General features: G+C 47.8%; 1 protein-coding gene across 2 annotated transcripts in view; it reads right to left on the minus strand.

Annotated features, from left to right (window-relative positions):
* Window positions 1–3,145: 3,145 nt before the first annotated feature.
* Window positions 3,146–27,902, minus strand: part of LOC148501793 (ligand-dependent corepressor-like) — a 60,257-nt gene continuing 35,500 nt past the window's right edge. Inside the window, exons 7-9 of one of the 2 annotated variants that reach the window (XM_088449969.1) lie at window positions 27,578–27,871; window positions 5,946–6,042; window positions 3,146–4,168 (exon numbers count right to left, since the gene is read on the minus strand). In XM_088449969.1, the coding sequence (XP_088306095.1) occupies window positions 3,193–4,168; window positions 5,946–6,042; window positions 27,578–27,871 (1,367 nt within the window). In that variant the 3' untranslated portion in view covers window positions 3,146–3,192. The remainder of the gene's footprint in view (window positions 4,169–5,945; window positions 6,043–27,577; window positions 27,872–27,902) is intronic. The other variant, XM_088449970.1, reaches the window with a different exon arrangement.

Here is a 27,902-nt window from a genome sequence, read left to right on the forward strand (position 1 = left end):
TTGAGTGGATGGTGCCATAATATGGATTACAACAGTAGTCAAATAGTGGTGTCCACTGTGTACTAACCCTACCTCTGCACAACACAACTGATGGTCTCAAACACATGAAGAAGGCAAGTAATTCCACAGATTGACTCTTGACAAGGCACACCTGTTAATTCAAAACCATTCCAGGAGACTACCTCATGAAGCTGATTGAGAGAATGCCAAGAATGTGAAAAGCTGTCGTCCAAGCAAAAGGGGGCTACTTTAAGGAATCTACAATATAAAACATATTTTGATTTGTTTAACACTTGTTTACAACATAATTCCATATGTGTTCTTTCTTACTTTTGATGTCTTCAGTATTAATCTACTATGTTGAAAATAATTTAAATAAACAAAAACCATTGAATGAGAAGGTGTGTCCAAAGTTTCTGACTGGCAATGTATGTATGTATGTATGTATGTATATATATATATATATATATATATATATAACATCATGTATATATAGAAAAGCAGAACAAGATGATGTTAATGCATTAGAAAAAACCTGAAATTATTTGGAACAGCATAATTTTCTGAGACATCTCTGCAAAGTTAAGAGTTGTACATCTGTGGTTGCAATTCACTTAGGTACTAGCGTTCTGACCATTTCTCCGGCACCACGTGGCCACCAACATTGCAATTTTTTTCTTTGTTACCCCATAGGGGCGTTGTACAAAAATTCTTGGAGATAAAATCAGCTGAATATCCCCAGGAATTAAATACAGGCCTATATGTTGTATGCAGTACTATCTCAATTGTGAACCAAGCTGCGATTCTCAAGTTCTCAAATTGGTAGCCATGATCAATTCAGACTGTAGAGTTTTTACCTATATAAAACCACAAATCACTAACTTGTTGGTCACTTCGACACAGAGTAAAAAACCTGGCCTGTGTGACAACTGAATAAGGCTACTGGTGACAGCCTGTCCATGCAATACACAATTCAGCTGCACTGAAATGCTCATTGGTTTATCACAAGTGTAATATCTGGCCTTGATTTAACAGCAGGGCTTACGACAAACAATTGTTGTTATGCCAGCCAAGTATATGGTTTGTGTCTCTACTTTACAAAGATATCCTGAAAATTGTTTACACACATGCATATGTCAGTATGCACAAAATGTTTGATGCACATAACAAAACACAACTATAAAATCCTACCCTCTTTAATCCAGTGTGAATTCATACCTTAAATGGACAGCAACAGCATTATGCAGAATGTGTGCCTACCCTTTAATGTATTAAAATAATTACACTATTATACACCTAAAAAAAATTCTACACAATATAAAAAAGCTAGCAAAGAATTCATCTACGTTAACACAGCAGTGCAGTGATAGCGGCAAGCTCAGCTGCCTCTCTCTGTCTCTTTTTTTTTTTTGAAACAAGTATAACCTTATTATACAGTTAGCACTGCATACAAAGTGTAAAGCATTTAATGGAGAACAAAAATAGTGTAATTCATTATTTCAAGAGGTTTTACAAATGGTGCAAGTCTTGTTAAAGCAGGTTTGCTGCGAGACCAAACAAGCTTGTTGCGGACTGCCCAACATATATAAAAATGTACAAAAACTGTGTGGTTCGTGGAGTGCTTATAAAAAGAACAGTTACCTGAAGACAGTAGACAATGCTTTTTTTTTTTTTGTATAGTGTCACTCAATGCATTCTACACTATACAATGAGTATAATTGTTATGCAATCACTATTATACAGTATAATCTAATCTAGCAGACCTGCTAGACCCAGGGAGTGTCCCTCATTCCTGAAAACTGAAAAAATTTGTGAGGTTGTACTGTTTAAACAAAGTATGCACCAGATAATAATCACAGTAAAGTGTTAGTGACCCCTGATCTCTGAAACCAACAATGTAATAACCACACAGTTCAGTAACTCACAAATCAAGTAAAATTTACATATATATTTTGTTTTTCTCTATAAATGTGGCATTTCCTTACAGCAGAGTTCTGCTTGTGACTAACTTCTCCTGGACGCACTAGTGCTGTGATAAGGCTACTTCCTCTAAAGTGAACAGAAAAAAAAAAAAACCCTACTGGTTATTCATCACCCAAGTTTAGTGTTGATATATTGAATGTATAGTTTGAAGGTAGTGTGTACGGATTTGCTCCCTGTAACCACAATGGCAGGTAAGAGCCAAACTTGCCAAAACAAAGCAGTGCAGTGTAATGGCAACTAACCACTAACAATACAGAAGTCCATTATCTTTAGTTACATGAAAAGGTTTTGCATGGTCCTTGCTGGAGTGTTATGGGGGATATATACGTAATGTATATATCTCTTCCCCACATCTAACAAAACCAAAATAAACAAAAAACACAAAACTTACAAATGCTTCCAACACTTCTTGCCTTAACAGGGCAAACATTGCCCTGGTCGGGAGATTCTTTGAGTATAGAAATGTAAAGCTCCAGCTTAATACTCTCATTTGTAGGCTATCAACGAACTGCCTCCAGGCCCAGCCCCCCCCCCCACCCCCCAACCTTACCACCACAGCAATGTGTTGTGCTCTTTGCACATTTCCCCTCTGAACTAAAGCCTTTTTCATTTGCAGTCTCCGAAAAAAAGCAACACCTCTGTTACGTGTTTTGTGAGGTACATTCAATTTTTTTCGAGAAGTTATTTTGGCATAAACACTTAAAAAAAAAGAAAAAGAAAAAAAAAAAAATAGACTTGGAGGAATTGAATTGATTAAACTATCTTTAGAAGTTTTTCTCTTTGTCCCTAGACATTGGTTGTATCTACTTAAGTGACTCCTGAAATAGTTTTTTTTTTTTTTTTAAAGTGGACTTGTGTTCAAAGGTTTAAAATATACATAAAGAACACAATACATGTAGGCTTCAAAAGCAACGAGTCCATAGTTACATGTAGAGGTTCTCTTGTTGAGGTAACAATTCTCTATTGAAAATAAAAGCATGCGTAAAGGCCAAACAAAGTATTCAAGGGTTGTGTACTGGGGCGTGAGGAATTTACAGATCTGCCTGATGTTGAGCACACAAATTTCACCTGTATAGAGGTCTGTTAGGAAACTGCCAGAGAGTTTCACAATAAGTTAAAGCAGGTGACAAGTATGCTCGCTCAGAAAGCAGAAGTGCTCGCCCAGTTTGGTTACAACTCGTTTACTAGACTTAGGACTTTACAGCATGCCTATTCATCTTTAGATTCGTTTGCACTTGGCGATGCCGCCACCTCGTCCTGAGCATCCAGTTCACTTTTTACTACAACATCTGGTTCTTCCAACCTCATTAGTTTTAGCTTTTTCTTTGGAGGGTTTTTTAGTGTGCCTAGCCGCTCTTTGACTTTGTACTCCAGTGTGCTGTGAGGAATCCCATAGATGCTTTGCGCTTTGGAGACGCTCATTTTTCCGTTCATGACGACAGCAATCGCTTCCTCCAGTATTTCGCTGTTATACTGTCTGTATCTCCCTCGTTTTTTCCTTGGTTGCTTCGAGCCGTTGTCGCCTTCTTGATCTGAGGTCGAATATGGCTGTCCAGAGGTAGACTGCTCAACATCTGAGCTCCAGGAATCAGCGCTAGTCTCCAGTAAGTTTCTCCGATTTTGCTTTGGAAGGATAGTCCGTAATTTTTTGCTAAGTGCGCTCTCGGTTTGTGAACCCATTACCAAAGAGTTGTAATTGTACAATTCCCCGCTCCGGGATTCCCAAGACAGATCCATGCCGCGGACCTGTGGAATTTTTAAATCAACTGGAGAAGAAAGGCCCATTTCCTTCTTAATTTCATGTTTGTTTTGAATGTTTTTATGAAAAGTATTTGCATTTTCTGTGAGAAAAGGCAGGTCACTGATGTTGCTGAGTGCGCCATTACCCCTATATTTCACACGGCCAAAATTTAGTTCGTAGTGTGGCTTTGCCCAAGAGGCTTCCCTGGATAATATCAAATGCTGTCCTTGATTCTGCAGTCCGGACGAACCATGGCTGGCAGCTGTAGAGATCTTTCTGCTATGCAATTCCTCGCTAATCTGCAAGGAGCGAGCCAATGGCACTTTTAGGGGCGTGGAGTGGCCATATGTTTCCCTGGTTGCATCCAGCAAATTTCTTGGAGGCACCCCATCACCACTGCATGGAAGTCCATCTGGACGGTGCTGGCTGGGTCTCCCAGGTCGCCTAATTGGATGGAAGGAAACTGATGTGAGCAGAACTTGCACAGGAAGGGAGGGATGGGTGAAGGGGCCACTCCTTTATTAGAAGGCCTTGCTTGGGTAACATCACTTTTTGTATTATAATTTTATCTCAGCATCAGTGTCAAGTTTAAAAAGAAAAAGAAAAAAAAAAAAATGAAAAAAAATTCACAGAAAAAGAAAAGAAATATTGTGGGCAACAAAAAATAATATAAAGGTGTCAGTTGGTCTTTGGCTGGGTTCACAAATTCTTGTAGCAAAAAAAAATTATATTATATATAAAAAAAAAAAAAAAAAAAAAGCTTGCGTGACAGTCTTTAATTAGCACCTTAGTAATAAAATAGGACAGTCGTCAATCCCGTTCGGTGTTTTACACAATTTATTAATGTGACGTTACCACTAAACAAGTACAGTAATAAAAGAGTATGCCACTTAGTACATAATGCAACCTACTTTAAAGCTAAACCAAGTCTGCTGCTCACATCATAAATCGAGATGGTAGTGATATAAGAGCCCTTGTTCGTAAACAATGAGGCCCACAATACAGTATACTAAGGGAACGTAAAGCAACATTTTACGAACATAAAAGAAAAAAAATGGCCTTTAAGTCAAAGTAGAAGTCTGCAGCAACTGTGCTTTTGAACTGATAGTTCAAAGTTTACATTTAGGGAAGAATCAGTAATAAAGAGTCAGATATTTTGGTAGAGGATGAATCAGGACATGTCAAAATGAGGCCAGGTTTTTTTTTTGTTTTTTTTAACAGACTTCAGTTACAAAGCGCTCAGACCATTTTTTCCCCTTAAAAGAATAAATTTGACAGGTGACAGAAGGAATGATTTAGATGGTGATTGGTTTATAGATTATTCAGATTATGATTAAATATGTTCAAATGTAAAACTTATACATTTTAAAAGGCCACAACAGTAAAAATAAATAAAAAAAATATAGCTGGACGCATTCAACTACCACTTTAAAACTCAAGTCTAATGCCAGAAAGTGCTGCATTTTTGTGTGAATCCAAAACCTCAGCCAGATTGCCACTGTTTTACTAACTAATGAATATAATGTGCAATTGCCAAATAAACTTTATACAAAACTACCAGGTCTGCAAAATGCACATGTAAAACTGATAAGGGATGACATAACAGTCACAGTAAGCTATAATATAATATGCCAGAACAATATGTTGGATTTATAGCTGTCAAAGTCGCAAATTTAAATAAAATAAATTAAAAATAACAGAAGGAAAAAAGAAAAAAAACCCACACAAAAATAAAACAAACTAAAAAACAATTATGAATAGACATACTATACAAAACCTTGAAACGTAGCTACACAATGAATGAGAGCGTCAACACGGATGCCAGATTCCTATACATCAACCTATATTACTAAAGCATGTGAAGCGCATATATGCTTCCATACGATCACCTTCATTAGAATACTATGAAATGTTCTCTGGACGTAACCTATAAAAACATGTAAGCGTTCAATCTAAATATTCATACAACAGCCCCACCTAAATTGAAGACAATGAATGAGATATATGATAGAGCTAATAGAATATGATTTCATGGACACATTACTACAAATTTGACTTTATTGAAGAATGGCAAGTCATGAATTGTAGTGAACTCATTACTCTAAATAGGGTGGAAGGCATAATCACTTTAGCTGTGAAACAAATCAAGATTTAGCAGATGTAATTAAAAGGGGAAAAAAAAAAAGGCAAAAAAAAAAAAGTAGGTGAGGACAATTCTTACCCATTCCCTATAGAGTTTGAGGTACTTGGAGAAATGCTTGCATGCGTGCTACTGGAACACGGACTCTTCTTAGTGGACAGATCGAGCACTCCATCTGCTGAAGTAAAACAAACCGATAAGCACTACATATGCAAAGATATAATCTATTTTGCACCAGTCATGAAACTCAGACAGCTTTATACTGTATCCCCCAGTTGCCCGCTGCCACCATTTTGGAGTTTGTTCAGGTCATTCCAGCTTCTAAGAATATACTGCCTCTTCTTTAGTGAGAGACTATGGGATCTATTTACTATGCCTTGGATGGAGATAAAGTGAACGGAGATAAATTACCAGCCAACCAGCTTCTAACTGCCATGTCACAGGCTTTGTTTGAAAAATGACAGCTAGAAGCTGGTTGGCTGGTACTTTATCTCCGTCCAAGGCATCATATGGCACTTTGTATACAAATTCAGACTGAGCCGCACATAGATGTACACAATTGATCAGTGTAATCTAGCAGAGTAGTTTGGTCACTTCCAGTTGTTTTATTTATGCAAGTGAGATGCACATTTTTAGATGCTTGGTGAGGACGAGATGCCCGGGATCTGGAGCCAATAGTGGCTGTTTGGTGTGACTGAAGCCACAACGTATGAGGCAGGGCTCGACAAATCACGGGTGCCAGGCCACCATGGCGACTAAGATTTTAGTCCTGGCGACCGGGATTTCCAAGCCCCCACCAGCGTCGCAGGGAAGCCCCTGCCGGGCGCACGCTGAAATGTTACCGGCGGACGCCCGACTCCCTGAAGCGGCAGCCGGAGTTCACTCCTGATCTCCGGCGTATGGCTCCCCCATGGGCATTATGGGAGAGACGTCATGACGTCTCTCCCATAGTTCCGAAGAGCGGCAGACGGCAGCGGATGCAGGATCGTGGCCTAAGGTAAGTATTCTGTTTTTTGTGTGTGTGCACGGCACACTTAGAGGGGGCTTAGTACTGGGGGCACTATTAGTTATACTGTCACACACACCGTGACAGTATAACTTTATTACACACACCTACCCATTCACACATACTTACCTATACAGATGTGTCTGTCCCCTTGTCCAGTAGAATATCCTTAATCAATGGCTCTGCAAAGAAAAAAATCATACTCACCTATATCCTGGTGCTGGTCTCCGCAGTAATCCAGGTACTTGGCAAAACAAAAAAACAGTTCCCACGTGGGCGAGTCACACCACGTGGGAACTGTCAGTAGCTGGAGCCAATCAGCGGCTGCTCTACAGTCAGTGCGGCTGTTAATTGGCTCTCGGGACTGCTAGCTCCATGCATGTTCCGTCAGCTGGCATTCGGGAGCTATCAGTATGTGTGGCAACACATACTGATAGATGTTGCGTGGGTCGTGTAAACTCGTTTTTTTGTTTTGTCAAGTACCTGAATTACTGCGGAGACCAGCGCCAGGATATAGGAGAGTATGAATTTTTCTTTGCAGAGCCATTGATTAAGGATATTCTACTGGACAAGGGGACAGACACATCTGGTATAGGTAAGTATGTGTGAATGGGTAGGTGTGTGTAATAAAGTTATACTGTCACGGTGTGTGTGTTTTGTCTTTTTTTAACTATTTATTTTACAGTGAAGTTACAGGTGCCGCATGGCTGCTGGCACTTGTTGTTCCACAAGTGCAAAATGGCAGGCATGCTGGCACTTGTAGTTCCACTGTAAAACACAATAGTTTTACATTGTTTGGCCCCCCCGTTACCTCCATACCCACCAAACCAGGGGTATGGGGCAGAGCCCCAGGCTTCAGCATAAGCCTGTGGTGCTCGGGACCCTTCTTTGGGGGGTCCCCGACTCCCCTGAGATCACCGGCTTGCGCTGACCGATTTGGGGTGCTAATGCTTTGGACCTGGAGTCCCGGTGATTGGGTCTCCGGGCTGTGGCATTACACCCCAGTCGGTTGGGTCTGGTGCTGGTCTTAAATATAAGGGGATCCCCAAGGTTTTTTCTACACCTATATCTAAAACCAGAACTGGTCCCTGCAGGTGCAGCCTTGGGTTGGTTTCTAAAATACGGTGGAACCCTACACATTTTGTTCCCCATATTTTTAGAAACCACCACTGGCTGGCAAGCCTGGGACTGGTTTGTCTTTTTTTTGTAAATTTTAAACAAAACGGGAATTTTCGGGAAATAATCTAGGGACCACCCCAAAGATGTGTAGACATAAGGGAGGAGAAAGGGTACCCCCATTTTTAACTCCTGAAGGAAGTTGGGGTTTCTAATAGCCGCGAGCAGGTGCATAAATGCGGCTTGGAATAAGGTGATGCAGAAGAGCATTTAAGTTTTTTTTTAGGGCAAAACAACTATGACCATCAAATTTGGGGTACTTGAAAATGGGGTTCAACATATTTTAAACTTGCTAAAGTGACTTAAAAAAATCGTGCAAAATCCACCTGCCGCAAAAACCTGCAATCAAAAAAACAGTCAAGTTCGCTAGTTTTTAAGTTTGTACCCCAATTTTTTTTTTATCGCCCCCTTTTTCAAAGTAAATTTTTGGGGTGTCCTTAAGTTTTTCTAAAACCTCAATTCTGCACTTTTTACCGCCTGCCATTCATAGGTGATACTTTACTGCCTATTACATTGCATTGACTTTCCGCCTAGGCGGAAAGTCTTTGAAATTGAATACAGGGTAAAACCAAAACAGGCGATATTGACGTCATCGGTGGGAAATTACCGCGGATCCGGACTTATCGCCTCAAATTGAATACGGCCCTTAGACAGTAAAGGCCCCAATTACAAAGGCAGCTTAGGGTTTAGTGCCAGTGTCACAGTCATACAAAATCAGAGTAAAATGGCAGAAGGAGAGTTCCAGTACTGTGTTCTTCCCTAAATTTTAAATTAATCTAATCATCTTTTAATCAAAGTTCTATAACCGGCAGTGTCCTGGGCCATGTAATCACGCACACATTTTCAATCTGCTGCTTCAACATGTAAGCGGTGGAAATTTCCACATAGGGCACAGATCTGGTTACCACATGTACAAGTGTCCATGATGTCTTTGCAACAACCTCACACCCCCCCCCCCTCTTTATGTATATGCATGAGGCTGATCCTCTGGATGAAAAATAACTAGGGGAAGTGCAATGCTGCCTGTGCCACACAATGTCCCTACTTCCTCTGCAAACCCTGGACTGAGCGACAAGGCAACTAGGAGGTCTGAGGGACTATATAGTCAGCAACACACACACGCATCAGATCTGATACTTAGGACATTTGGAAGCCAATCACAGAAGCTCTGACTTCTGCCCTAAATTTGATTTTAGTGAGAGAAGCACCACCTTCCAAGGAAACATCAGTTTTCCCCACACAAAGATATAATATGCTGGACAGATTTTCTGAAATATAAATCACAAGGGGGTAAAATTTACTACGCAGCACGTTTTAAAACTGCGGTGTCTTCTGTGGTCCAGGAGACTGCATATTAAGGGGCAATGATATCAAATACAAAACCAGACGTATTTTGTATTCAATATTATTGCCCCATTAAAAGCAGCAAGCAAAACCACAAAAGATGCGGTGGCTTTGAAAAATGCTACACAGTAAATTTAAAGTTCTTCAGAAATGTTTAGCTGAGTAATGCTTTGTTATACAGAATTTACTTGCTAGCTGGAAACTATAAGGGAGAAGGGGGACACTAGAGCCTACATAACACCAGCTTGTTCAAGACTATGGCCCTCATTCAGAGGTGCTTGCACGAAGCGAGCGCTCGTTCTGAATGAGGGCGGTTGCTTCTATTTTTAAGTGCGGCTTCCTGGTCGCTACCTAAGCTGTGGGTTACCACCCACAGCTTAGCGACTGACTAGGGTGATGGTCGTGAAGGTCAAGGCCTTCGGGTCTTGCGACGAGACCCTAAGGTTGGGTCTCGGCAACCGCAAGCCCCAGGGAGCTTCCTGCTCTGATCGAGCAGGAAGCTCCCCACTGACATCACTGATGATGTCAGTGCGGCCGCCCACAAAACGGTAGGCATTCCTCAAGGAACGCCTCAGTTTGTGAAAACACCCCGCCTACAAACGGGCCGAGCTGTCGATCAACATCAACAGCCGGCCCTTTTGTAGTGAACTCTGGAGCGAGAGTTTCGCTCTCTCTCGCTCCGGGGCTTGCGCACGCGCAGTGCGGCCGTTGCATGTGCGCAGGACCAAAACATCGACCCGGTTGCGAGCGCTCAGCGCTTGCGACCGCGTCTGAATGAGGTCCTATATGTATTACAGAAAACCAAGGAACAGAGTTAGCGTTCTCGCTAGGCTGTTTTAGCGGGGCGCAGCGCCCTGCCCTCCAGGAGGAGGGCAAAAAGCGCCCTGCCCTCACAGCCTGCAGGTGCCGTCTTCACCCGCGGGTCGCAGTGTCCCGGGGGTGGAGAAATGTGCGGCGACCCGGTCAACACTGGAGATCTATTCTCCCTATCTGAAGCGCTTGGGGGCTGCCCGGCGTGTCCATAAGTGCCGGGCACGCTCCCAAGAGTGACGAAAAGGGGACGCGTCTTATAGACACGTCCCCTTTTCAATGGCCACGCCCCCTTTTCGGGCGTGCTCACAAAAGGTGCCCTCTCTAGCTCCGGCGCCCTGCCTTCCGCCGGAGCTAGAGTAAACACTAAGAGTAACCCTTTCAGATTGACATTTTTCCCCATATAAGCACATCAAATCTAACACGTTCATTTCAAGTTGCTTTCACTGAGAATAACACATTTTTATAGGCTATATGAGTTCATTTGGTCTTATTTCTTTTCTAGGACAAATTTACTTTCTTTCAGTAGTAAACTACAGTAAAGGAACATTATTCGTCTGAACATGGGACCCTACCTAAATTGTTAGGGGGCGATTCAGTGTTAGCGTGGCTGCAGCTCCTGTTGCACTATTCAATTGCTCCTGCGGAAAGATATTTCTGCATTCACTGTCCTGAGGTGGCAAGCAGAAATCGGCAAAAACTGTGTTTTGGGCACTCAAACGGTAGTTAGGGTGCTCTAATCAGGACTTTAGACTGGTTTAGCTGCTTTACGCGGTGCATTAGACGAGACATGAATGAAAAGTAATGGGCAGCTGTCCCTCCCGATTGGAGCAGCAATTGATTTGCTCCATCAGGCGCCCAAACAAACATTTGTATTCCCCAATTAAAATGACATATGGGGACATTCAATTAGCCACAGGATTTACCGCTTCCGCAAGTGTTACCGGACAACATCGCCTTCGCCAAGTGGACCCAGATTGTTTTATGATCCCACTGGATCTTGGGGTATTAGGGATTCACTCTTACCGCCAGTTAACGACTCTGCCCACTGCGCTGTGGATATGTAACATAGCTGCCACCACAAGTTCCTTCACCGGCACTTGGAACTGCTTATTTCCACCTGGGCTCCTACACTGGCACCTAGAACCTCTTCTCCCAGGCTCCTACGTCGGCACCTGGAACCGCCTCTGCTGCATATGAGTAGACAAGCTACAGCCACATCTCCTGATGTCAACTAGTTCTTCCTGGTCCCTCAACACAGACCAGGCCCTGCACGGTAGCTAGCAGAGGACTTGAGCTTGGAGACACTGAGCTCAATCCAGAACAGCCGGAGAACGAAATAGTATCTGGCGCAATTCTGTTGTCGCAGGATACAGATGCAATCGTCTTAAAGGCAAGATGTTTATTGCTCAGTCTTCAAAAAGACTCCTTTCCTTTGCAAGTGTTTAGGGAGGACAACATACAGATGTTACAGCCGTTGAAACCTTCTAAAGTCAAAAAAGATACACACATACAGAGCACGCAGACTCTTCTTTTATCTTTCTCCAAAACACATCACCAAGGCGGGTGAGGCCGCCTTCTGGCTTTTACCCAATCAAGTTAAGTGCATGCGCCTAGCATGCACAAGGTATGGTCACCTTTAACATTGTCCCTAATGGACAGTGGAGAGTGGATTCTGTTGAGGGGGACTTGGCTACCTCCTTTACCCGAATCTGGGCTCCAGGACAAGGCAGTCAAGATCCCTAGCCAGCAGTCTCCTGGTCACGTAGTGTGAGCTCTATTTAGCTGTCTGTATTGGCCAGCTCCTCATGCACCTCCTCATACCTCTTTCAGGCATGAGGCTGCAAAGGAGGGCAATTTGTTTCTCTGAAAGGGACTGGAGGATCCAGCAGCCGACAGAGCGCTCTCTTTCAGAGAAAGCAAGGCAAGTGCATTTTTACTTTTAAATCATACATTTAAAAATACATTCATGTACATTTTAAATACATCATGATAAAATATATATACAGCAAGCATGTGCCCTGCAACAGGCTTCCACAGACAGCAGCTCAGGACTGCTCTCTTGGCTCAGTGCTGCACACACCTTTGAAAATATATTTCTATAATATTATTTAACACTGTATTTTACATACTTTGTGTCCAGCACTCAGCAGGGGGGGCTTTAACTATTTTACTGCTGACGGTACTGGGAGCTACTCTCTTGACCCCCAGAGCACTTGCAGTAGCCAGGCTCCCCTTCCTGCAGCCTGGGTAACTATCCTAGTACTGGCAGCACTGGGAGCTACTCCCCCAGTCCTCAGCGCTGGTCTCCCCATGCTGCCATCTGAGCACATCCTCTCTGGTGCAGCACACGGGGGTTAAACCTCCACAGCCATAGGATTCACTTTTGATCGAGTGCTCTGTACTGCCCCCTCTCAGTGCCGGGACTACAGGGAGCAGACTCTCCCTGTCCCGCCTCAATGGGGCCACTCTGCCCTTCAGTGCTGCACTGTAGTGCTGGGGCGCTGGGAGCTAGGCTCCTGATCCCCAGCGTGGAGCACTTAGCGGCTCTTTACACCTAGTCCCCTGATGTAGTGCACCAGGGGTTAAACCTCCTGAATTGCCACATTGGGGTACAGGGAGTTGGCGTTCCCTAGATCCGAGCATGAGGCCACATGCAGTACTGGCTGCAGCGGCTCGGTCACCTAGTACCGCCGATGCAGGGGTGGTTAAAACCCACCATTGCCATGGCTGCCGGAGAGAGGGGCCGGGGGAGAGGAGACATATTTAAAATACATTATTAAAACACCAAGCACCTAGCCCCTATCAGTGCTTTTAAAGAAGGCGCCGCACCACAGGTTTAACGCCTTCAGTGCTGTGGCGGCCATTTTCCCCACAAGCTATTAAATTATATTCCGCAGTGAGGCCAGAGGCTGACAGGCGGTGAGTCACAGATTACGGGACTAGTTCCTGAAACAAAGCTATTACCGTTTGCGGAAATCCCTGAGGGTGCACTTATTGCATATTTCTATTTGCACCCTCATGAGGTGCATACAGAAAGCAGAGTTAAGTGCACTCTTGATGCTTACCGCAGACAGTAATTCTATAGCGCCAGGCTCTTAACACGGGAGTTAAAAGCCTGCATTAAGAGCCTGATTCAGTACAGATCGCAACTGCGATTACAATAGCAATTTACGAAAGCAGTCTTACTGCGAAGATAAGCTAGTCCTCTGCAATCGCTAGGCTGTCGCAGCACAACATAACGATGCCCACCTTAACTTACACACACCCAAAATAAATAGCAAGACTGCGAAACCATCTTTAACATCGAGTACCATCGGAGCCTCACACACACTTGCACAAGGTCAGACATTACCCAGGAATTGCTAACCTCATTGCATGCAGTGAAAGCCCAAGCGGCGTAGGGCATCGCAGTGACTAATTTATGTGGTTTCGTTTTGGGGGCTAAGAAAAAAAAAAAAAGTTGGGGAACAAACTTAAAAACTAGCGAAATAGCCTCAGGGGGGAGATTCCCATGTATACGGCAGGTGTTTTCTAGAATGCGGTTGGTTGCGGTAGTTGGTTTTTTGAAGAATTTTAAAAAATAACTTTAGGGACTTATAAATATTCTTGCACCCATTATCATGTACCCCAAATTTAATGGGACTAGTTTGCTTTATTTAAAAAAAAAAAAAAAAAAAGTGCTATTCTTCACCACTTCTTTATAGCCGCATTAAAGCACCTGTCGCGGCCATTTAACAACCCCAAATACTTTTAGCAGTCCAAATCGGGGGTACCCATAGTGATCCCCATGTCAGACCATCTTTTGGGGGGTGACAGGCTGATTTCCCCAAAAGTGACAGGACTTTGATACTTACCTTTCCGCCGGGTCCTGTTTTCGCCGATTCCTAACTGAATACGGGCATAAGCGGGCACGGGTCCGACACTTTATCCCCTGTAAAAACGGCAATGATAGCGAAAAGTCCGACCTCTGACTTTTCGCCGCCAATTGAATATGGCCCTTAATGATAACTATGCTGGTATACTACTGTGGTCTCTATGTGATCTTGCAAAACTCATTTAAAAATCTATTATCAGAGCAGATCTTTTTAGCTAAAACAGCAGATCTGCTATCTAAATCCCGTTATATCCAACATACACACCTGAGAGCTTGTGTGTTGTTTTACCTAAGGGCAACAAAAAGGAAATAATTTGCCTTCAACGCCTCCAAGACAATTTCCAGTTTAAACTCCTGGGGTCGGAGACTAGTTTTTAGAGGATGTACATATGCATATATACCAAAACCATGTTTTAACACCGAAATAAAGACCAAACCTGTGATCTCACTAGTGATTAGTGGTAGAAAACCTGAGCAACTTTCATTATTCCCTACACCACAACTTGCCCATTAAATGGCCCAATTACTATGACTGTGAATAAGTATTAAAATTGGCATAGATTGAATGCAATCTGGTTATGAAGAATTATGCTCCACATATTCCCAATATTACAAATTAGTGCAGTCAAAAAGGTGAAAGTCAATAGCAAAACAACGCACCAAAATTCTCTCTTGGCTTCACCTGTACTAAGTACCGGCGAGGCCCAATTCTAGTGTGGGGTGTGGACGAAAATGTATAGAACAGTTGAGCGTGGGAACACATGCGATAAGGAGAGTTATGGTACAACTTACCCTTGTTAACTCTCTTTCTTCGAAGTCCATAGGGTCCACAGGGGAGACAATAGGGTGTAGGTGGGACCTGGAGGACCAGACACCAACAGCAAAGCTTTTCAATCCCTGTATGCACCGGTCTGAGGGCAACTCAGTTTTGTTAACAAGCCCAAGGCAGGAGCAGGATTGGAGAGAAGGAAGACTAAAGAATCACACTCTCACACAGAGAAGGAAGCAAGTGACCAAGAGAAGAAACCCATAGAAGACAGGTGCGTCAGAGCGGGTGCCCTGTGGACCCTATGGACTTCGAAGAAAGAGTTAACAAGGGTAAGTTTTACCATAACTCACCTTTTCTTCTTCAGGGTTCATAGAGCTCCACAGGGGAGACAATGGGGATGTCCCAAAGCAGTTATTCAAGGGTGGGAACGCTCCTGAGCTGAGATAAGAACCCTACGCACGAAGGAAGCATTCTGAGAGGCAAATGTATCAAAGGCAAAAAAACTAAGAAAGGTGTGGACAGAAGACCACGTGACTGCTTTGCATAGCTGTTCAGCATAGGTGCCACACCAGGCTGCCCACGAGGGACCCACAGAGCGAGTAGAATGAGCAGATACTGTAGCCGGCACAGGAAGGCCAGTCTGCGTGGAAGCCTTTGAGATAGTCATGCGAATCCATCTGGCCAGAGTCTGTTTGTTAGCCATCCCTTCTTGTGGAATCCATATAGGACAAAGAGGGAGTTCGATTTCTTGATGGAAGTAGTATGGTCCACGCAGATCTTCAGAGCACGGACCACATCCAAAGAGGCCTCACCTGTCAAGAGGTCTGGTGATTGAAAGGATGGGACCACAATTTTCTCATTTAGGTGGAAACGAGAAACCACCATGGGAAGGAAGCACGGGCGTGTTCTAAGAACAGCCCTGTCGTGATGAAAGATTAAAAAAGGGGAGCGACACAAAAGCGCCCCTAAATCAGATATCCTACGGGCAGATGCTATAGCCAGAATGAACAGAGGGCCTGATTCAGACCTACTCGCGAGCGGCTGTCCGCCCGCAAGTGGGTCGATGTTCTGGACTGAGCATGCGCACGACGGAGGGAGCTCCGTCGTGCGCATGCGCCAGACGCGACGAGCGAAGGAAAGTCCTTCGCTCGTTGTGTCTGATCAAAGGGGGCGTGCTGTCGATGTTGATTGACAGCACGCCCCCTTTGGTAGGCGTGCCGGGGGCGTGCCTCCCTGACGGGGGCGTTCCCACGGGAACGCCTCCCGTCAGAAGCCGGCCCACTGACATCACTAGTGATGTCAGTGGGAGTGATTTTGGCTCTGATAGAGCCAAAATCACTCCGGAGCTTGCGGTTGAAAACCTCAACCGCAGGCTCCGGCTCGCAGTTTCGATGGTCATGATGGTCAAGACCATCGCGGCCATCAAACTGCACGCTCGTATAGGCTGTGGGTGGTGACCCACAGCTATACGAGCGTCCAGGAGGACGCTCCATTTTCATGGAGGCCGGCCCTCATTCAGAGCGTGCGCTCTGCTCAGAGCGTACGGCTCTGAATGAGGGCCAGAGTCTTCGCAGTGAGCACTTGACATCCACCGATTCCAGGGGTTCGAATGGGAGGTTCCCGAAGTGCGTGGAGCATCACTGACAAATCCTATAGAGCCACAGGAGGGGTAAAGGGATGTTGCATACGTAGAACACCTTGCAGGAAGGTGTTAACATCCAGTAGAGGAGCAATTCTGCACTGGAACCAGATGGACAAAGCAGAGACCTGCACTTTCAGAGATGCTAGGCGGAGGCCTAGATCTAATCCAGCCTGAAGAATGGCAAGTATTCTAGAAACTTTAAAAACTTGAGGGTCATAGTATCTCGGAGCACAGCATTGGAAATACGTATGCCATATTCAGTGATAAATTCTGGCGGAGGCCGGTTTACATGCTCTGAGCATGGTCCGGAAAATCCCATAGCCGTTAGGAGGGACATCTCAAGAGCCAAACCGTTAGACAGATGGGCTAGGTCTGGCTGTAGACATGGACCCTGAGACAACAGGTCTACTCGCAAAGGAAGTTGAAGAGGAACGTCTATGGAGAGACTTTGAAGATCGGAGTACCAATGGCGTCAATGGCGCCAAGCAGGAGCTATCAACAGATCTGTGCCCCCTTCATGCTTGAACTTTCGAAGAACTAGAGGAAACAGGGATATTGGAAGGAAAAGATACGCCAAATGGAAAGTCCACTTCACTGATTATGCGTCCACGAAGGCTGCATCGGGGTCCTTTGTCCTGGCTCCATATACTGGAAGTTTGTGGTTGTGTCTTGAGGCCATGAGATCAACATCCGGTAGACCCCATTTATCCACCAGGAGCTGAAAGACGTCTGGATGTAGAGACCACTTTCCTGCATGCATGTCATGACAGCTGAGGAAAATCACTTCCCAATTGAGAACTCCTGGGATGAATACTGCGGAGATGGGCGGGAGATGGCATTCGGTCCATGTGAGAATGTGGGACACTTCTGCCATTGCTGTCCGACTTAGAGTGCCTCCTTGGTGATTGAGGTAGGCTACTGCCGTGGCGTTGTCAGACTGTACTTGTACTGGCCTGTCCTGAAGAATATCCTGAGCCAGAGTGAGAGCTCTGTAGATGGCTCGAAGTTCCAGGACGTTGATTGGTAACACTGCCTCGACTGGGGTCCAGCGGCCCTGGAAGGAGTGCTGGCCGGTCACTGTGCCCCACCCTTGGAGGCTTTCTTCTGTGGTGAGGAAAGCCCAGTCCGGGATCCAAAAAGAACGACCCTTGAATGGGATGTCCGTAGACGCCAGGCTAGGGACAGGCGAACCTCCAGGGAGAGGCCCATCATCTGTGATCTGAGCAGATGGGGTAGCCCGTTCAACCTGAAGAGGATTAGTGTTGTAGGGAGTTAAACTGAGCAAATGACACATTGATCCCAAGGTCTGCATTGCAGAGTGAATTGACACTTGGCGACTGCGGAGCAGTCTGCGCACACAGTGCTGTATTATGAAGATCTTGTCTGGTGTTCGCAAACTTCTCTGAACCTGTGAGTCCAGGAGGGCTCCCAAATGTACCATTCTCTGAAAAGGTGTCAGGGAAGACTTTTTCCAGTTGATCAGCCAACCGTGTGTTTGTAGAAAGGCAATAGTTTCCTGCAGATGGTGGTGGAGAATCTCTGGGGAGCTGGCCAACAGCAAGAGGTCGTCCAAATATGGGAGTAGTCTGATCCCTTGACGACGAAGAGAGGCCACCATAACTGCCATGATTTTGGTAAAGACCCGAGGGGCCGTTGAGAGGCCAAAGGGCAGAGCCTGAAATTGGTAATGCTGCTGTATTATAGCAAACCGGAGATATTGTTGATGAGAAGGTCTAAAGGTACATGTAAGAGTCTTGAATGTCCAGAGACGCCATAAAATCCCCAGGCTCCATAGCTAGGATAACAGAGCAGAGGATTTCCATACGAAACCTGAGCACCCTGATAAACTTGTTCAGAGGATTTGAGGATAGGCCGATGAGGCCAGTTTGGTTTCTGAACTAAGAAAAGGGTAGAATAATAGCCCTTGCCTCGCTGTGAGGAGGGGACTGGAATTATTACTCCTGAGAGCAGTAAGGACTGAATGGCTTGATTCCGTTGGAGGTCCTGTGCAAAAGAACTGATGGGGAAGGGGGGTCGACTCAGGAAGGATAGGGCATATATCCGTGAAAGACTACGTCTCTTACCCAGCAGTCTGATGTGGTCTAATGCCAAAACTGAAGGCTTGTCCTCTGATTTGGTAGGTGGACATCTAGTAGCCCAGGTCTGTTTGGTCCTAGGCTTGGAGGCCTTAGTTGATGCCTGATGCCTTGGAAAGGACTGACCTTTAGCTTTTCCTTGTAGACGAAAGGACCAAAAGGATGACGTCCGAGGCTTTGCATTATACGCAGAGGGCAGGAACGCAGTCTTAGAAGCTGCCAAGATAGTCACAATTTAATCCTATTCTGGGCCAAACAAGATATTCCCAGAAAAAGGCAGAGACTCCAGAGCCATTTTAGAGTCCGAATCTGCGTTCCAGGAGCGGAGCCAAACAATACGGCGGGCCACTACAGAAGTGGCAGATATCCTGGAGGCTAGGAGAGCTGTTTCACCTAAGAAAGAGGCTGCTTCTCTAATGTGAGATATGTAGGACAGCTGTTCCCTCGAAGCATCAGGGGGCAATGTCTCTTCTAGGACCTCTGCCAAACGCTCAATGGCTCTTGACACCCAGGTCGTAGCTCTAGCAGGACGAGTAATAGCTCCTGTAAGAGAGTATATATAGATTTTTGACAATCTTCTATCCGTAGTTTCCTTCAAGGAGGTTGCTGTATGGATAGGTAAGGTAGCATTCTTGACCAGACGTGTTATGTGGAAATCCACTGCTGGGGGAACTTCCCATTTAGTGCAATCAGTGGCGAGAAGAGGGTATAAGGAACTTAAACGCTTAGGCAGCAGAAATATTTTACTGGGAATATTCCATGCCTCGCTCATGTGATCACATAGCTGGTCAGAGTGAGGAAACTCTGGTAAAACTACCTTTTGTCGTTTAAAAAGTGGCCGTTTTGCCAGCGGGTTCTTTCTCCGATTTGTAGAATAGATTTGACAGCTCTTACCAGTGCAGGTATATTTAATTTAGAAGAGGGCTCCTCGTCTCACTAGAGGGAATCAGATTGAGAGGTCTGCGTCTTCTGCCTCCCCAGATGATACATCAGAATCTGATAGCTGGGTGGACTGGGAAGATAACACAACACACTTAGTAGGTTTACTAGGAAAAGGCCTCTCACTTTGCATCATTTGCTGAAAAGCTGTAGAGGTATCCGCCAAACTCTGTACTGAGGTAGAAAGTACGTCTACCCATGGGGGGAGGCAAAGGATGTGCAGTGAGCACCTGTTGTGGCCATCCCATAGGAGATCCTACCACGGGGACCGCTAGGTGGTGTGCAATTTTTGCCAGCACCTGTGAAAAGGTAGCCGAGGGTTGGTCCTGAGGAGAAGATACCGGGGGCTGATGGGCAAGGGACAGTATAACAAGTTGTACAAAGACCATCCTGAATGAGGTCCTCTGGTGCTAAGGGCCTGATTCAGACCTGCTCGCGAGCGCTGAGTGCTGGCAAGCGGGTCGATGTTGGCCCAGTGCGCATGTGCACGACGGAGGCAGCTCCGTCGTGCGCGAGACCCGGATAGCGACGTTGAGTGACAGCATGCCTCCTTTGGTGGGTGTGCCGGGGGCGTGGCTGTCCAGACGGAGGCGTTCCCATCACAAGTGATTTCAGTAGGAATGCTCTCGGCTCTGATAGAGCCGAAAGCACTCCAGGGCTTGCGGCAAAGAGACCCTACCACAAGGGTCTCGTCGCAAGCCCGATGGTCGCGATGGTCTTGACCATCGCAACCATCTTCCTGGCCGCTCGCTATAGCTGTGGGTGGTCACCCACAGCTATACGAGCGGCCAGGAGGCTACTCTAAAAATGAAGGACGGCCCTGATTCAGAGCGAGCGCTCTGTCAGAGTGTCCGGCTCTGAATCAGGGCCTAAGACAGCTGAGCAGGACTGACAAGACACCAGAGTAGGAGTAGCAGCATCAGCCTTCGTGTTATTCTTTCCTCTGCAAGACACAGCCACAAGAATAATAAAAATATGAGATATGGTAAGAACTTACCCTTGTTATCTCTATTTCTACGAAGTCCATAGGGTTCCACAGGATACCTTGGGGTATAGGTGTGACGTCAGTCGCAGGGCACCAAAGAGTTAAGCTTTCAGCCTCCCAGGATGCACTAGGTCCCCCTCCTATACCCCGCCCCCGGGCCAAGGCACCTCAGTTAGTTACCAAGCCATAGGCCGGAGGAGGAGAAGGAAGAGAGAGAACAAAGATCTGGACACATACAAGAATCACATTCTCACCAGAGGGAGACGGAAAACCGGTGACCAGAGCAAAGCCCATCTGCAGCACAGGTGCGACAGGGCGGGAGTCCTGTGGAACCCTATGGACTTCGTAGAAATAGAGATAACAAGGGTAAGTTCTTACCATATCTCATATTTTCTACTTCAGGGTCCATAGGGTATCCACAGGATACCTTGGGGATGTCCCAAAGCAGTATCCTTTAAGGGTGGGGACGCTCCTGTGCAGAAAGGAGAATCCGCCGCCCGAAGGAAGCATCCTGAGAGGCGAAGGTGTCAAACCTGTAATACCTCACGAAGGTATGGACAGAAGACCACGTAGCAGCCTTGCAGATCTGAACTGCCGAGGCACCACGTCGAGCTGCCCACGAAGGACCCACAGACCTAGTGGAATGAGCCTTCAGAGAAGGAGGGACCGGTAGGCCTTCATGAAGATAAGCTTCAGAAATAGCCATACGGATCCAGGCTGCCAAAGTTTGCTTTGAAGCAGGCCAACCCTTTTTACGGAAGCCAAAGAGGACAAACAAAGCGTCCGACTTCCTAAACGAAGAAGTGCGGTCAACATAAGTCCTTAAGGCCCGCACAACATCCAATGAGGCCTCACCCACGGAAAGACCCGGTCAGTTAAAGGCCGGAACAACTATTTCCTCGTTAATATGAAACTGGGAAATAACTTTGGGAAGAAACTCGGGCCGAGTGCGGAGCACTGCCCTGTTCCCATAAAAAACCAAGAAAGGGGGTCTACAAGAAAGAGCCCCTAACTCAGAAACACGTCTGGCCGAAGCAATAGCCAGAAGGAAAACAGTCTTAGCTGTTAGCCATTTAAGATCCACTGAGCCCAGTGGTTCAAACGGCGGTCCTTGGAGAGCCCTCAGGACCACAGCCAAATCCCAAGGCGCCACAGGTGGAACAAAGGGCGGCTGAATGCGGAGAACACCCTGCATAAAGGTGCGCACATCCGGGATTGTAGCAATCCTACGGTGAAACCAGACAGATAGGGCCGAAACCTGTACCTTCAAAGAAGCAAGGCGAAGCCCATGATCTAGTCCCGCTTGCAGGAAGGCGAGAATCCGAGACAGACGAAACTCCCGCGGTGCATAACCTCTCGGTCGACACCACTGGAAGAACGTATGCCACACGCGATGGTATATCCTCGCGGAAGACGGTTTCCGAGCTCGTAACATGGTACGCACCACAGAGCTGGAAAACCCCCGGGACCTCAGCATGGCCGTCTCAACAGCCACGCCGTCAAAGACAGCCGAGTCAGGTCCGGGTGAAGGCAAGGACCCTGAGACAGAAGGTCCGGTCGTAGCGGCAACCGCAGAGGAATGTCCACGGACAGACCCTGAAGGTCTGAGAACCAGTGCCGTCTGGGCCACGCGGGAGCTATCAACAGGAGCGTCCCTCCTTCCTGTTTGAATTTCCGGATTACCCGTGGAAGAAGGGAGACCGGAGGGAACAGGTATGCGAACCGGAACGTCCACCGGACGGACAGAGCATCCACCAGAGACGCCCCTTTGTCTCTTGTGCGAGACCCGTACACCGGCAACTTGTTGTTGTGCCGGGACGCCATGAGGTCGATTTCTGGAAGACCCCACCTGTCCACCAGTAGTTGAAAAACGTCCGGGTGCAGGGACCATTCCCCCGGATGAACGTCCTGGCGACTTAGAAAGTCCGCCTCCCAATTGAGCACTCCCGGGATGAAGACCGCTGATATGGCCGGAAGATTGCGCTCCGCCCAAACCAGGATCCGAGAGACCTCTACGAGAGCCGCCCGACTGCGAGTTCCTCCTTGCCTGTTTATGTAGGCCACGGTGGTAGCGTTGTCCGACTGGACCTGCACCGGGCGACCCTGGAGAAACCGCTGTGCCTGCTGGAGAGCATTGAAGACCGCACGGAGTTCCAAGATATTTATTGGAAGCTCCGCTTCTGTCGGCGTCCACCTGCCCTGGAACAAGTGTGGACCCGAAACTGCTCCCCAGCCCCGAAGACTGGCGTCCGTTGTCAACAGGACCCAATTTGGAACCCAGAACGGACGTCCCTTGTTGAGGTGGGTCGTCTGTAACCACCACGTAAGGGACAGGCGAACCTCCTGGGTGAGCACAATCGTCTGGGACTTCAGAGACTGAGTCAGCCCGTTCCACTTGGACAGGATCAGGTGCTGCAGAGGTCTGGAGTGAAACTGGGCGTATTCCACCATGTCGAACACCGACACCATGGAGCCCAGTAACCTCATCGCCGAGTGTAAGGACACCCGGCGGCTGTGCAGACAACTGCGCACCCTTGACTGTAAAGCAGAGATCTTGTCCTCCGTCACGAAGATCCTTTGCTGTCCCGAGTCCAATAAGGCTCCAAGATGCAGAATCCTCCGAGACGGGATTAGAGTGGACTTCTGCCAGTTGATTAGCCAGCCGTGCCGTTGCAGCAGTGCAATGGTCAGGTCCAAGTGGCGTAACAGGAGCTCTGGAGATCCTGCCACCAATAACAGGTCGTCCAAATACGGCAACATGCGGACTCCCTGCAGCCGCAGAGAAGCCGCCATGACCGCCATCACCTTGGTGAAAACACGTGGTGCTGTTGCCAGGCCAAAAGGTAACGCCCGAAACTGGAAGTGGTCGCTGCTGATTGCAAACCTGAGGAACTGTTGATGGCGCCAAAGAATAGGGACATGCAGGTAAGCGTCCTGTATGTCCAATGACACCAAGTAGTCCCCAGGTTCCAGCGCCAGAATGATGGACCGTAGGGTCTCCATCCGAAACTTCGGGACCCGCAAAGACTTGTTGAGTGCTTTGAGGTTGAGTATCGGACGATATGACCCATTGGGTTTCTGTACCAAAAATAGATTTGAATAGAAACCCTGGCCCCTCTGGGAGAATGGAACCGCCACTATAACTCCAGCCTGGAGCATAGTGTGCAATACCTTCCGCAGCTCCGTAGCCTTGTTCCGGTCTGATGGGAGACCCGTGGTGAAGAAGCGAGCCGGGGGTCTGTGCCGGAAGGAGAGGGCGTATCCGTGGGAAACCACCTCCAGAACCCAAGTGTCTGTCGTAGTGGTCGACCAACACTGGGCGAACTGTAGCAGGCGGCCTCCCACCCTGGGATCCCCCAAAGGGAGGCCCGGACCGTCAGGCCGCAGGCTTGTCATCTGGCTTGGGGGCCGGACGTCTGGTACTCCATGCCTGCTTCCGGGGCTTGACCGATTTCTTAGGGCCAGCCTGTCGAGGAAACGACTGTGGTTTGGGCCTGCCCTGGGCCCTAGATGACCGAAAGGACGATGGTCCCGAACCAGAAGGAGCAGCGGCCGACGGGAGACAGGCAGATTTGGCTGCCGCCAGCGTGGCCACAATCTTATCCAGATCCGGACCGAAGAGAACTTCTCCGGTAAACGGCAACGCTTCCAGACCTTTCTTGGAATCTGCGTCCGCCTTCCAGGATCGCAGCCACAAGGTGCGACGAGCAGCTACCGCTGCTGAAGAAATTCTAGACACCAGAGTACTAATGTCTAGAGCCGCCTCGTTGATGTAGGTGGCCGAATCACGGAGATTGCCAATCAACTCCGCCTGATCGGCCGGACAGTCGGATTCAAAAGAAGCCTCTAATGAATCCGCCCAGCGCTCCATCGCTCTGGCAACCCAGCAAATGGCCATAGCCGGCCGTGCTGCCCCCCCTGCAAGGGAATAAGCGGACTTCAGGCAGATTTCTACCTTGCGGTCCGTAGCATCCTTAAGGGAGGACATGGATGGCATCGGCAATGTGGCACTACGGACAAGACGGGTCACGTGAGAATCCACCTGTGGAGGGGATTCCCACTTAGCAAAATAATTATCCGCGAACGGATAAGCCACCGCCAGGCGTCTCTGCGGCTGGTATCTTTTGCCAGGTTGTTTCCACGCCTCCTCTAAATGGTCCACCAACTGACCCGAAAGAGGAAAGACTGTGGCATCGCCCTTCACATCTTTGAAAAAGGCATACTTAGATTTAGCCGCTGGGGGAACTTCGTCCTCAATCACCAAGGCTGTGCGGACCGCCCGAATAAGTCCAGGAATATATACTTTGGACTTAGCATCAGCGTCCTTAGTATGGAGAGGTTCCTGATCGTAAGGATCTAGAATCTCCCCATCATCAGACGTCCCTTCGTCATCCTCATAAGGAGCGGACAGAGACGCCACCGGCCTTTTATGAGACCGCATCACAGACTCCCCTTGCAACACATCCGACAAGTGCTGTACAGAACTTGTCAGGGAGTTAACCCACGCTGGCTCCTGAGAACCCGGGAGCGGGGAAATAGGGAGACTGTGGGGTACCACCAATTGTCGTGGGAACCCCTGCATGGGTGACGACACCACAGACTGCTGGGACAAACCCATCGGAGTAAACGCGGGCTGCGGAGCTAACTGGCCCACTAAAGCTGTTAACGCCTGAGCGAAACAAGCCCAGGGCGGCTCCTGTACCGGTGCTGTAACCGTAATAGGCCGCGCCATGGACAAACACTGCCGGCAAAGGCCCTCCGCGCTACCCTCCCCCTCCGCTAACGGTACTTTGCACGTGGTACACTGTAGCCGGAGGGGAAAATCACTTTCAGACATGATGGCACCACGTATGTGACCTCTCTCACCAATTAAGTATTAAATAGGCGAGAGACCACCCTGCAGCACCGCACCGCAAGGGCTTTAGCAGAAAGAACAGGGACAGTAATAAAGCTGACAGTTTAGAGAAGAAAAGATTACAGGCAGCAGCGCTAGCACAGTCACATACAATGCAGAAAAATAACAATTCCTGCACTAACAGCGCTGATCACTCAACTACACAGACACAGGGCCTGGTAGGACACAGCGCTGCATACACAGACCTGACCACAGCGAAGGAGAGGTATGCGGGGGGACCCAGACCACGATGCTTCCGTCCAGCGCTTCCAGCAGCGTTCACCATGCGTTCTGGAGAAGATGGCCGCCGAGGAGCAGAGAGGAGGCTGGCCTGGGGGAGGAGCGCTGCCACAGGACCAGTCGGCAGCATGCAGAGAGGGCTGTGTGCAGCGGGGGAGGCGCCGGCTGTGAGACAGGGAAGGCGCGCTCCCCTGGCATGCATTTAACCCCTGGGACGCCGCAGCGCTACCGCTCTGCTGCGGTCCGCTGTCCCAGGGGGTAGTGGAAGCGCAGGTTGGTCGCCTGGCTCCACGCTGCAGCCAGTCCCCAGGGAGCCCCCTGCCTGGGGACTTAGGACCATGTGATCAGCGGGGACCCACCGCGGGACCCCGCTGCTTACCTCTGTCCCCCTTGAATCCGGCCATGGTCCGGAGCATCTGGGGTCACCGCTAGCTGTGACCCCAGACGCCCACCAGCATCCCCGGATCAGTACCGGCGTTCTGGTACCGGCGGGGTGTAGGGAAGACAGCATGGACGTCAGGACTGACTGTCCATGCTGTTCATCCAGATGTGCAGCCACAGCTGCATGAAGAATAAGCTTCAGGGGCTCTTCTAGCCCCCACTCCAACAGGTGCACCCGACTCCGGCCGGGCACCAAACTAAACTGAGGTGCCTTGGCCCGGGGGCGGGGTATAGGAGGGGGACCTAGTGCATCCTGGGAGGCTGAAAGCTTAACTCTTTGGTGCCCTGCGACTGACGTCACACCTATACCCCAAGGTATCCTGTGGATACCCTATGGACCCTGAAGTAGAAATACACAATCTGACACCGTGCAGTGAGCAACCCAGATGTATGTGTAATATGGCACAGTGTAGTGTGCAACCGCGCTATATAGTATGTGATAGCCCTCCTAAAAATATGGGAGATGTAAGGTACAATGAACCCCCTATACCTTTGTATGCCAAGGTATAATAGAATAAAGGGAAAGGTATAAGCTGGACAGTATAGAGATTAGAGATCAGCACTAGTACAAGTCACATGCGAACGTAGAAAAAAAAACCAATATAGCTGCAGTGGGCACTAAAATCAACTACATAGACCACAGTGGCTGGTAGGATATAGCGCTGTATAACCTGGCCCTTGGGAGAGATATACAGGGAGACTGGACCTGCTTACAGAAAATGGCTGCCGCACGTCTCTGAGGGGCCAGTGGGTGAGGAAGGAGCAGGAAAACCACAGTGGAATGGCGCCCTGAGCTGGGGGAGGGGCTGCAGGGAGAGCACCTTCTCCCCTTGCTGACGTTAACCACCAGGTCCCCTGGTCTTAACGATATGCCCTGCTCCAGTGATCTACATGCCCCGTTGGTCTAGTGGAGTTGTGGGCGAACCAGTGTCCACATCAGCGCCTCCGGTCTGTCTCCTGAGGCAAGACTGCGCAAAGACGTGAGGATCCGCCTTACCTGTCCCCTATATTTCCGGGCTGCAGTCTGGGGTCCGGGGAGCCTGCTAGCTAGTCCCCCTCAGAGCTCTGCCGGGAGTACCTAGCCGAGAGCTGGTGTCACAGCGCTGCAGAGAGACCATGGAGCAGCAGTGCAGACATACAAGGGACTGTCTCGCACTGTGCTTAGTAGTAAAATAACTAGAAATTAAAATAGATAAAAAAAATAAAGCAGCCCCACTGTTAAAACTGGTGATCCAGCTCCTGCCGGAAACCAACCAACTGAGTTGCCCTTGGGCTGTGGGCAGGGTAGAGGGGAAGGACCGGAGCATCCTGGGATTGAAAAGCTTTGCTGTTGGTGTCCGGTCTTCCAGGTCCCACCTACACCCCATTGTCTCCCCTGTGGAGCCCTATGGACCCTGAAGAAGAAATAAACAAATAGCCCCTGCTGATAGGGACGTGAAGCATGCAAAGCGGGAGAGACTTCCCCAGCAAAAAGCAAGTGTCATACTAAAATACCTTGCTCACAGGGTTCTTCTGATTGGGGCTTCTTGACAGTGAGGTCTAGAGGAGAGTCTTGGTCAGCCATCAGAAGTTTGCTAAGGACAGGATTCTGAGTAGTAGCAGGGGGGGGAGAACTTTGTCCAGAGGGTGGTGGTGTCGGCAAGCTTTGGTTCTTTGTGCTGTTGGGCTGGCTGGAGTCCTGAGTTGAGCTATTCTTTGAGGTATATTCAGCAGCAAACTGTCGAATCATTCGCTGCATGATCTCACGAGCAACTAAAGGAATATTGGGATCGGAGATCCTGGGGCTGTCTGGAATGAATTAAAATAAAACAGACAATTA

Source organism: Taudactylus pleione, unplaced genomic scaffold, assembly GCF_031769625.1.
Source record: "Taudactylus pleione unplaced genomic scaffold, aTauple2 ptg000502l, whole genome shotgun sequence".
Classification (NCBI taxonomy): domain Eukaryota; kingdom Metazoa; phylum Chordata; class Amphibia; order Anura; family Myobatrachidae; genus Taudactylus; species Taudactylus pleione.